Here is an 11,058-nt window from a genome sequence, read left to right as displayed (position 1 = left end):
ACCATTAAAAAAAAATCAAATCATTAAGCCAGTAGACCGGTAAAACCGTGGTTTTGTGGTTCGGTTTCAGTTTTCAGCTTAGGTCAAAGTTTTAATTTTTTATTTTTAAGATTTCAAAAAATTTAAAAGTTTCGTTATTTAAATTTTAAAAAAATTCCCAAAATGTGAGAAAAGATTATTTAAAAACAAATTTTTTCATTTTTTTTAATTTAAAAATAATAATAAATAAATAATAGTTAAACGGTTAAAAACCGAGGGGTTTAACTGTTGAAATAGAACCGTTTAAATCGTGAAACCATTAAGCCGCGGTTCGGTTCGGTTTCGGTTGCCAATTGTTATACATATATGATATACCCATAGATTGACATATTCGCATTCGTGGGGCCTCCCCCACGAATACCAATGAATACGCATAAGAATACATGGTCAAGTATTTGTTAACTTTTTTTCCCCCTAATTGTTTTTTGAAAAAATGTATTCGACGAGTAGCGAATAGGGAAGAGCTCTGTAGGGAATAGCTGAAACAGGGAACAACATCAAACATCGGCTCCTTGAAATTTAGGGTTTGCCTACGTCCTTTCCTCCTCTTGAGTAAGACATACGTGACCCTTTCTACATATTGCTTCCTGAAAATTAGGGTTTGGGCAAAACTCCGTAAGTCTCTCTTCTCATCTCAGTTGTCCAATAATCCATGATTTATTCATGCAATCATCGTAGGATTATTCAATCATAATTAGATTTTAAGTAGAGGTAGGATTAATGAACATTTTGGATCAAAACGTCTATGAAAATTATTCCATGAAAATTAGGGTTTTGCCAAAACTCGTTATGTCTCTCTTCTCATCTCAATGTTGCCCAATCTTCCATGATTTATTCATGCTAGCATTGTAGGATCATCCAATCATAATTAGATTTTAATTAGACGTAGGATTAATGAAGATTTTGGATCAAAACGTCTGTGAAAATTATTCCATGAAAATTAGGGTTTTGCCAAAGCTTGTTAAGTCTCTCTTCTCATCTCAATGTTGTCCAATCTTCCATGATTTATTCATGCTAGCATTGTAGGATTATCCAATCATAATTAGATTTTAATTAGAGTTAGGACTAATGAAGATTTTGGATAAGAAAGTCTCTTAAAATTATTCCCTGAAAATTAGGGTTTTGCCAAAGCTCGTTAAGTCTCTCTTCTCATCTCAATGTTGTCCAATCTTCCATGATTTATTCATGCTATCATTGTAGGATTATCCAATCATTATAGATTTTAATTAGAGGTAGGATTAATGAAGATTTTGGATAAGAAAGGTTTTAATTCAGTTTTAGGTATCAAATTAATCTCTTTCAGGATCAGTTGAAGGTTAATTTACTAAATGGTGAAGCAAAAGAGCTTCGAATGGAATCATGTGACCGTTTTGAGAAAACATGATAAGGGTATGCCTGTTATTCAATGCAAACATTGTCACCATGTATTTGTTGGTGGCCCCTTTCAAATTAGAGCTCACTTGTTGGGCTTGAAAGGTTTAGGTGTTGACAAATGCCGTCAAATTGATGCTGTTATAAAAGCTAAATACAAAAAATGGTATCTGGTTGTGCAAATGTTGACATGAATGGCGAGTCATCAATGGAATGCAATGCTGAAAATTGTAGCACAAATGTTGATGTGAATGTGGAATCAACATCTATCAATGAAATGCCTTCATCATCTTTTGGTAATGCATCAACAAGTAAAAAGATGAAAGTAGACAATGTTGAACCTTTGAAAGTGTTATGGCAAAAGCAACTTGATAAAAATGCTGATGAAGCAATCATGAGGTTTTTTTTTGTAGAGGATATATCGGATGTAAAAGTGGGAAGTACATATTTTCGTGAATTAATAAAAGTTGTGGCACTAGCTGGGCCTTCTTATAAGCCACCATCTCCTAATCAATTGCGCAAAAGGCACTTGAATGAAGAGGTGAAATATGTTGAAAATGAGATTATGCAAATTAGAGAAAAATGGAAAACTATTGGATGCACTATTGTGAGCAATGGTTGGTCAAATACCAAGAATAGACTTATAATTAATGTCATGGCTACTTCTGCATATGGCACTGTGTTTCTGAAATCAGTTGACACTAGTGGAGAATATAAATCAGGAGAGTATATCTTTAAGATTTTAAAGGATGTAATTCTTGATATTGGCCCATCAAATGTTGTGCAAGTTTGTATGGACAATGCAACTAATTGTGTAGTAGTTGGGAGGATGATAGAGAAAGAGTGGCCCATGATCTTTTTTACCAAATGCACATGTCATTGCATCGATTTGTTGTTTGAAGATATTGGAAAATGTGCTTGGGTTCATGATGTTTTGAAATTAGCTACAAAGGCGATTGTGTTTATTACACGAAAACAATATTCTTTGGCAATGTTTCGTAAGTTTAGTGAGAAAGAATTGTTAAAGCCCTCCACTACTAGATTTGCCTATAGTTTTATCATGTTGTCAAACTTATTGGATGACATAATCAAAGGTGGATTAAGAAGAATGGTGGTTAGTGAACAATGGTGTCAATGGAAAGGATCAAAAACACAACTAGGAGAATAAATTGTTTCAATTATACTTGATGCTTCTTTTTGGGCAAATATAAAGAAGATAGTAAAGATATGCAAGCCAATCCTAAAAGTTCTTAGATTGGCGGATAGAGAAGGTGCAACCATGAGTTTAATTTATGAATGTACTCATCGTATGATAGAAGAAATAAACCACCTTGAAGATGTAGATCATTTATTGCTTGATGAAATTCGGGGAAAAAGATGGAAAATGCTACATTCACCATTGCATGCAACTGGCTTTTTTTTGCATCCAATTTGGAGAGAAAAAATTCAAGATAATGATGAGAAGCTCAATACAAGTTGGATGGAAACTATTATGCGGTATACTAATGGTGATATACCTTTATGTGGTGTTTTATTAGATGAATTCTATGGTTATAGAACTCAACAAAATAGTTCATTTCAGGTTCCTATGGCAAATGATCCAACTAGAATGCATGATGCAATTAAGTGGTGGGAAACATTTGGAGCAAGCACGCCAAACTTAAAAAGGCTTGCAATTCGTGTGCTTTCTCAAGGTTCATGTGCATCTTCTTGTGAAAGAAATTGGAGTGCATTCTCATCGATACATACAAAAAAAGAAATAGATTGACTCATGCTCATGTTGAGAAATTGGTTTACATACATACAAATCATTGTCTCAGTAAGGGAAAGGGGATTATGCCTAATTGATGCAACATTAGATATGATCAACAAAGAAGAAGATGATGAGAGACTTTTGAGAATGCAAAATCAAGCAATTGATGAAAATGAAGCTCATAAGGACATTAGTGATGAGCTTGAAGATACAGATGATGAATGTGATAGTGCATAGACTCTTAAATTTCGAAGCATTACTTAGAAGTTAGAACCTACAACTTAGAAATTAGAATATAATGGTTCATAATCGCTTTAATTAAAACTTTTCTTTCTTATGTTTGTGTGATTTTGAAGACCTTCCATTTTTCTATTAATTGGTGATTTTTCCTTTTTGTTTTTAGTGAATTGAATAATTTTTATTATGAAAATTTATTTTCCATAAACGAATGGTTTTATAATATTCTTGGAGCCATTTTATATTCTCGAATACTACTACGAATATTGCAGATGTCGAATACCACGCATATCACGCATGGGTCAATCTATGGATATACCCATTTGTTGCGTTTCTAAACCCTATATATATCATGTTCTGCGTCTTTTGCGTTTTTGAGTTCTGCGTTTAACAAAAATAAAAAATCATTAAGCCATTAGGCTGATAAAACCGCGGTTTCGCGGTTCGGTTTCGGTTTTCAACTTAGGTCAAATTTTTAATTTTTAATTTTCAAAATTTCAACAAATTTAAAAGTTTCATTATTTAAAATTTAAAAAATTTCCCAAAATGTCAGAAAAGATTATTTAAAAGCAAATTTTTTGGAATTTTAAAAAAAATAAAAAATAAAAAATCGTTAAACGGTTAAAAACCACGGGGTTTAACTGTTGAAACCGAACCATTTAAATCGTTAAACCGTTAAGCAGCGGTTTGGTTCAGTTCGGTTTCAGTTGCCCATTGTTATACATATGTAGATATACCCATTTGTTGCGTTTCTAAACCCTATATCTATCATGTTCTGCGTCTTTTGCGTTTCTGAGTTCTGCGTCTTTTGCGTTTCTGAGTTCTGCGTCTTTCGCGTTTCTGAGTTGTGCGTTTTGCAGATATAAAAATAAAAGGAGAGACAGACGAAGGAGAAGAAGGAGAAAGGAGAAGGAGAAGGAGAAGGAGAAGGAGAAGGAGAAGGAGAAGGAGGTAGAATCTGAGTGAATATAATTCATACCACACTAATGATGGCGATGGAAGTGAAGTTTAGTAGTAGCATAAGCAAGAATGTGGCGGTGATGAGGATGATGAATTCACTGCAGCTTCTGCTTCTGAATATGATTCTGATTCTGATTCTGATGTGCGCTGCTACTAGCGAAGCGGGCAGGGCAGTAACTGTGTCTCTGTCTCATCGTCATCATCATGATGATGCTTCTGCTGCTGCTGCTGCTGCTGGAATGGCGATGCTGCCTGTGCTGAGGAGAGGATTGGCGAGTGATTCCATGGTGAGCATCAGCATCAGCTACGATGATGGCGAGACGCGGGTGCAGGATGGGCAGATGCTGAGCGTCTCTGAGACAGCAACGCACCCTCCGTCTTTCTACATCAGCAGCAATGGCGGAGGAGAAGGAGAAGGAGATTATTATTATTCGGTGGCGATGATCGATCGGATGGCGTCGCGAGAGGAGGCGGGGGCGGGGGCTCCTCTGCAGACGTTCGTACACTACTGGGTGACGGTGCGATCGCGGGGCCCTCAGGTAGCGGCGGCGGTGGAGGAGGTGCTGGCTCCGTACGTACGGCCCGCGCCGCACGACTCGCTGCTGCACCCGTACGAGGTCCTGCTCTTCGCGGCCTCACCCTCCACCACGTCTCCTCCGCCGTCTTTCCGCCTCTCCGATCGGTACGTGCAGGACTTCGAGAGCCTGGTCCAAGGGCAACCACCCCTCGCCTCCACCCGCTTCACTGAGCAGATCACCTCCCCCTGATCTACACTCCTTCCATCCATCACCAAATCTCAGTACATAATCTTCCATGTAATCTTCTTTTACACTAGTGGAAATTTGAACTCACAGATTCCATGCATGCAATTCCATCGCAATCATTTTTCTGGGTATAAATCAGTGAATGAATCCGTGTAAATGTTCCCTGCCTGTACTGCGGCAAAATTTCAAGCCAAGATATTATGTAACTCCATGGCTTTGCGTAATCAGTGAATGAAATCCATGTAATCTTCCTGTAATGCCATAGTTTTGAGTTATCACTGAAATTTTTGCATCCATGTAATCTTCCTGTAATGCCATAGTTTTGAGTAATCAGTGAAATTTTTGCATCCATGTAATCTTCCAGTACCACTGCAATTTTTGAAGACTTGAAGATTTGTCGTAATTCTATGGTTTTAAGTAAACACTATGATGACAGTGCTTAATAATATAATTTACATCAATCTGTGTCATTCCAATCCATGTAATCTGGGGGCTAATTATATTGAAATGAGCACTTACATGAACGAATTGAAAGCATGTATGTGATTCAAAGATGGTCATGGACGTTGTTAATTCATGGATACAATCTAAACACCACATTGGGTGTCTTTTGCCATGTTTTTCTGTATACGTTTCTTTGGAACATTGAAGCTAAAATAACGTCTTCTATCACAATTTATGATATAACAACAATTGCCTTTCACACTTGATATGGACATTTTGAGCACACTATTATGCCTTATTGTTTGTTGTGCTGCAGGCTTTTTTTAGCATATGACATTAAATTATATTCTGCAAGTTGTGTCGGACATCTTCACAATAGATAGTTGGAATGATTTGCAACTATAAAAGAGAAACCACGAACCCAATGACTCTCATAATTAGATTATGTTTTGAAAGGAATAGCCAAGCTAGAAGGCATAATATATGTAAGTGGAAAGGAAGAGTGTTAAACAATTGCTCAAGTTTTTTAGAGTAACAAAGGTGATTGGTTTCTAGCTACATGTTCCTTATTCTATCATAGACTATAGTCATTGATAAGTTTATTCTCGAGTATCTAGTTGTTGGCAACACTTCAAGTGTCACAGGATACATCTAATGTAAGCATGAAAATGAGGAAATAAAGAAACAAAGAGAGAAATAAGAGTTTTGATCCACCCCGACCATGCGTAAGCAAAGGGATTGAGATAGACCGGGACCCGTAAACGATGTCCCATACCACCACGTATGGTCTTCTCATCATACATGGCACTAGTGCGCGCTCGCCACAAGATCACAAACTCGACATAGTCAAATGATCCCCATATGAGGTGAGCTAGGCCTCATATTTATAGCTAGATCCAAGGGGGCGCCCCATGCAAAGTCCATACTTTGGCCTCAAAGGGTTCTCCCAATCCCTAGGACAAAAAGTAATCCTCCCTCAGTTACATTCTAAGTTAACACTTACACTCTTATCCTCATGTGTAGACAACTATAGTAAAAACTACGAAAGGGCTAAGTTAAGGTTATGCCTGTAACAAGTAAACTTTGTTCTACCCTTGACAAGATGTTAACATTGTGATATCGCCAAAGTTGATGGAGAAACCATTGTGATATAAGCCTTATGACACAGATACCATTGCATGACTATACGGCAGATCGTGAAATCAGCAAAGGAGAATGGCATTAAACATTAAACTGAAGGAGAATGGCATGATCATCAGTGGGCTACATCGGCATGCACGGCTGGTGTTGCGAAGGAGCTGCAGCATGGCAGATGCAAGTAGTTGGCAAGTCATTTGACAGGACACAAGGTAGGGATATGGGACGGGTCACGGGACGAAGAGGTGGATTGAACGACTACTACTACTACTACTACTACTACTACTACTACTACTACTACTACTACTACTACTACTACTACTACTACTACATGCTACTACATGCTACTACTACAACAACATACTACTATGTAATAGTACAAACTAATATGTACTACTAATACTAGTATTGGTCATAATATGTAATGCTATTATCATTATCCTATCTATTTTGTTCTTGTTCTATTCTATGTGTTCCAAGAGGATAGAGCCCTGCTCTTTGTTGGCCATCTCTGATTGGCTCACAACAAAAGCCTTCTCCTCCCCCTTATCCATTCCCACTCCACTCCCCTTTCTCTCTCTCTCTCTCTCTCTCTCTCTCTGTTCCCAGAAGAAGAAGAAGAAAGAAAGAAAGAAAGAGAAGAAAGAGAAGTTAGAGAAAGGCAGCCATAGCCGCAGAGAAAGAGCGCCTCTAGCATTCCGTCCCCATGGCTCCTCTCCTTGCTGCTGCCTCTTCTTCCGCCTCCACCGCCTCTGTCGCATCCCTCTGCTCTAACAGCATCTCTGGACAGAAGCTCCCTGTCGCTTCCTACCGTCCAGCTTCTTCTGCACACGCCAAGAGGTAATCGAATCAATCATTCGATCAGCTTCCATTGATCTTCAATCCTCACATGTCTCTCCATTATAAATCTCTGGGTGAGCTCCCATGGAAGCCAGCGTAATGCTCTTGCGTTGAGAAGCCATCATTCTTTTTCAGACCTTTAGAACTTTTTCCTGTTTTTCTTTTTTTGTTTGTTTGTTTTCTGTTACAAAATCATCGCTTCCTTTTCTGTGTACTTTACCGAGAAAGGATCGACTCTTGCGTATTTGCAGAGCTAGGGATTCTTGTGTTCTTCTGCTATGAAGCTGCATAAGCCCTAGTGCAGATTTTGGAGATGTTATTGCTAGAAGAAAACCATAGCTTTTTCTTGCTTTGGCTATGTAAACATGTGTATACATATTGTTTGACGAAGAGAGAGATTATTACTGCAGAGTTGGGCCGATCTCTGCTAAATATGGTGAAAAGAGCGTCTACTTTGACTTGGACGATATCAGCAACACCACAGGCGCATGGGACCTCTATGGCTCTGATGCTCCATCGCCTTACAATGGCTTGCAGGTCTCTCTCTCTCTCTCTCTCTCTCTCTCTCTCTCTCTCTCTCTCTCTCTCTCTCTCTCTTTCTTTCTCTCTGTGTGTTAATAAGCACATACAGGTTCCGTCGATCGTCTATGGCTTTCTCTGATCACATGAAGGTAGCATATGTTTGAGGCAAACACCATGGCTTCTCTGCCAATTCTGTTTCACATGTAAGGCAACGATTATGGCTTCCCTGACGATCCCTTAAAGATTATGGCTTTCAGCTCAGAAGTTAGGGTTTAGGGTTTAGTTGTTTTGCAGCAGATGTAGATCGATCGATGCAGTTTCTCTGGGTAGAGGTACAGAAATAAAAGGTAGGGGGGGTTTCCACAGACGGGAGCTACGTTGAGCTTTATGCAGAAACACTGAACGTTAGGGTTTCAGATGGTTGCTACTAGCGAGAGATGGATTCTGAGCTTCATCTCCTTCATAGATCTGAATATAGACACAGCTATCTAAACGCAGGCTTTTCTGCATAAAGCATGAGAATTTTGGATTCAGAGAGACATAGCTAGGTCTACGGAGCTACTATTAGGAAGATGGAGAAAGGGTCATGGATTTCGAGCTACCATGATCATGATTTCACTTACAAGCATTCAGTAAACATTAGAACTTAGGGTTGCAGAGATTTTCCCCTACACTTTCTCATCATCAAACATCATTATCATCATTACCATAATTATGATCATGATAAAAAATTATCATCATCATCATAAAAAAAACAGCATAATCATTAAACTTAATCGGATCATCATCGTAATCATCAAACCTAATGGGATCATCATCATCATAATCATTAAACATCATAATCATCAAACACTATCATCAAACATCATAATCATCAAACACTATCATCAACATCATCATAAAAAAAAAGCATAATCGGCGGTGATGGCAGTGGCCACAGCATCATTGTCATCATTTGTATCATTATTTGTATCATCATTAGCCTCTCCATCATCCAAGTTCCATCCATCCATCCATCTGATTCTTCTCACTCCTTGGGATAGTCTATCAATCACATTCTTTTTTCCCCTCTTCTTTTCGCAGAGCAAATTCTTCGAGACGGCCGGCGGTGCCTTCACCAAGAGAGGGCTTCTCCTCAAGTTCCTAGTGCTCGGCGGTGGCGGAACCCTAGCATACATCAGCTCCTCTGTGTCTGGTGATATCCTCCCAATCAAGAAGGGACCTCAGGAGCCACCCAAGGTCGGACCTCGGGGAAAGATCTAAATCCCATATCTATTGTCTTGTTATAATTGTTGTCTGCATTGCATCATCATGCATCTCATCACATTCTCCATGGATGGATGAATGGATTGCATGGATGCACATGTAATTCAGGATTGAGCTCAAACCCTTGTTTAAAACTCTCATCAATTTGTATCAACCACTCTTGTGCATTGCTAGGTTTATGAATTTCTAAGAGCCACCCTCTCTAACAATGGCATATTTGTTGGGCACCATGAAAGCTTAATGTAAATGTTGGATTGTCGAAAAAATAACAATGGCGTGTTTTTTGTCCGGCTCCATCAAGATCAATGTAAATGTCATTCGTTGAAATGTAAAGATCTCCAGAGTCCAAAGTGCGGTACGGCAGAGGTTAATTTCCATAAGGTAAAGATCGCAAGGTTAAATAAACTAGATTGTTGCACTGTTTGAATGCATAAACAAATAGCCACACCCTATCGAGCTTTTTGTAACTAGGCAGATAGGGATTATGATCTACATTGCACGTAATGTGTTCTCAATGGCGAATGCATAACATACCTTTCGAATCTCAAGGGTTGTAGGTTCAAGTCTCAAGCAATGGGTTTAATGTCACGAAAAATTGGTTTTGCAACAATGGTGTTGACATGGTAGCATTGCCATTAAAAAACAATACTTTCGAAGGGAGGAGAAGACATTACAAAACAATCTAATAATGTATGCAATCAACCCAAGTTTTTATTGAAGAATGCCTTCAAGTAGCACCCTTGGATATAGATTGCAAGTTGTAATTGTTAGAAATAGATAACCCAATGTTCTATGTGAGTGGTGTAGTCTATTAGTGGTTTGGTTTTAATCCTTATCCAAATACTTATTTGCCCTCGATGACTTTTTGTATACAAAACATTATTCGCAAGCAAAGAATTGATATGATTGAAATCAAGGTGGTGATTGTGGTTTATAAATATGTACATGTTGCACAAATTCATATTAAAATTAAGCATAATACATAGAATTGAAATATATTTTCCTCTTAATGGATGGATGTTAGATGGCCATTTGTGATAAATGTGGCCTTGCAATTGGACTTTAATAAGTTAATTGTGTCAACATTATATAGTGTTAGGCCTTGCAACATTAATAATAGAGTGTTAGCGCAACCCACAATAAGTCAAATGCTCTCAATATAACCTATGTTTGAGCGAGGTTCATGAAGATCATGAAAGCACCAAAGACTATTTGTCAACTTTGACGATCACCCCATGCATGAAGTTACAATCTCAATTTGCTAGTATACCCAACTCAATCATTTGAAGGCACATGATGGTTGTGGAGGTTGTAGTTGATGGTGTCAAGCACACAACACAAAAGGAGTCTTTTCATTAGATGTGATAGAGGCTAGACGGAGCTGGCTTAGACATGACATAGCCTAGACATAGCCAAGTTAAAAACAGGCACATGCTTTTTGTGGATGATTCGACTATGCACATTTCATGGGATTATCAAAGCAATTCTTTCATTGTCTGTGATCGTGATTCCCTCACCGGGCCTATTTAATATTTGGTTGCAAATATTAAATACAATTGGGGGACAAAACAAATCAATTGTCTCAATTGGGGGAAGTGGTGATCGATTATCCTTATGCTATTGAACACAAGATAAGGGTATTTGGATACGCCAATCGTAAATGGTATATTGATCCACCAATAGAGGATATAAGATCACATTGGAAGTTGTGGGTGTTGGCTAAAA

General features: G+C 38.3%; 2 protein-coding genes and 1 long non-coding RNA gene across 4 annotated transcripts; 2 read left to right on the top strand and 1 right to left on the bottom strand.

Moving 5' to 3' along the window:
• The first annotated feature begins 1,014 nt into the window (after positions 1-1,014).
• Positions 1,015-2,735, top strand: LOC147858904 (uncharacterized). Its single transcript, XM_087326075.1, has one exon. It carries the CDS (start codon positions 1,574-1,576, stop codon positions 2,576-2,578), a length of 1,005 nt encoding a protein of 334 aa, XP_087182201.1. The 5' UTR covers positions 1,015-1,573; the 3' UTR covers positions 2,579-2,735.
• Positions 2,736-7,311: 4,576 nt separating this feature from the next.
• LOC147858903 (photosystem I reaction center subunit VI, chloroplastic-like) lies at positions 7,312-9,617 on the top strand. Of its 2 annotated transcripts, XM_087326037.1 has the most exons (4): positions 7,312-7,331; positions 7,368-7,545; positions 7,956-8,082; positions 9,151-9,617. In XM_087326037.1, exons 2-4 carry the CDS (start codon positions 7,412-7,414, stop codon positions 9,328-9,330), a joined length of 441 nt encoding a protein of 146 aa, XP_087182163.1. In that variant the 5' UTR covers positions 7,312-7,331; positions 7,368-7,411; the 3' UTR covers positions 9,331-9,617. The 2 variants fall into 2 exon arrangements, with proteins under 2 accessions (XP_087182163.1, XP_087182162.1); XM_087326036.1 differs by lacking the exon at positions 7,312-7,331 and having other exon boundaries at positions 7,338-7,545.
• LOC147858902 (uncharacterized) lies at positions 9,157-10,215 on the bottom strand. Its single transcript, XR_015530375.1, has 2 exons — positions 10,013-10,215; positions 9,157-9,624 (listed from the first exon to the last, which is right to left on the bottom strand). It is a non-coding gene; the product is annotated as an uncharacterized LOC147858902 (long non-coding RNA).
• Between the last annotated feature and the right edge of the window lie 843 nt (positions 10,216-11,058).

The sequence above is a fragment of the Azolla caroliniana genome, unplaced genomic scaffold, assembly GCF_043228905.1.
Source record: "Azolla caroliniana isolate FFs.n. ecotype wild unplaced genomic scaffold, voAzoCaro1.0.p SCAF_10, whole genome shotgun sequence".
Taxonomy (NCBI): Eukaryota; Viridiplantae; Streptophyta; class Polypodiopsida; order Salviniales; family Salviniaceae; genus Azolla; species Azolla caroliniana.
The sequence above is the reverse complement of the archived record's forward strand: the minus strand, read 5'-3'. Positions and strand labels throughout refer to the sequence as shown.

What these genes read in the sequence shown, in the direction of transcription:
- LOC147858903 (XM_087326037.1), top strand. Translation starts at nt 7,412, where the DNA reads ATGGCTCCTCTCCTTGCTGCTGCCTCTTCTTCCGCCTCCACCGCCTCT. An exon ending in TCTTCTGCACACGCCAAGAG is followed by an intron (nt 7,546 to 7,955) that starts GTAATCGAATCA and finishes TTATTACTGCAG; the next exon opens with AGTTGGGCCGATCTCTGCTA. An exon ending in CGCCTTACAATGGCTTGCAG is followed by an intron (nt 8,083 to 9,150) that starts GTCTCTCTCTCT and finishes TTCTTTTCGCAG; the next exon opens with AGCAAATTCTTCGAGACGGC.
- LOC147858904 (XM_087326075.1), top strand. Translation starts at nt 1,574, where the DNA reads ATGGTATCTGGTTGTGCAAATGTTGACATGAATGGCGAGTCATCAATG.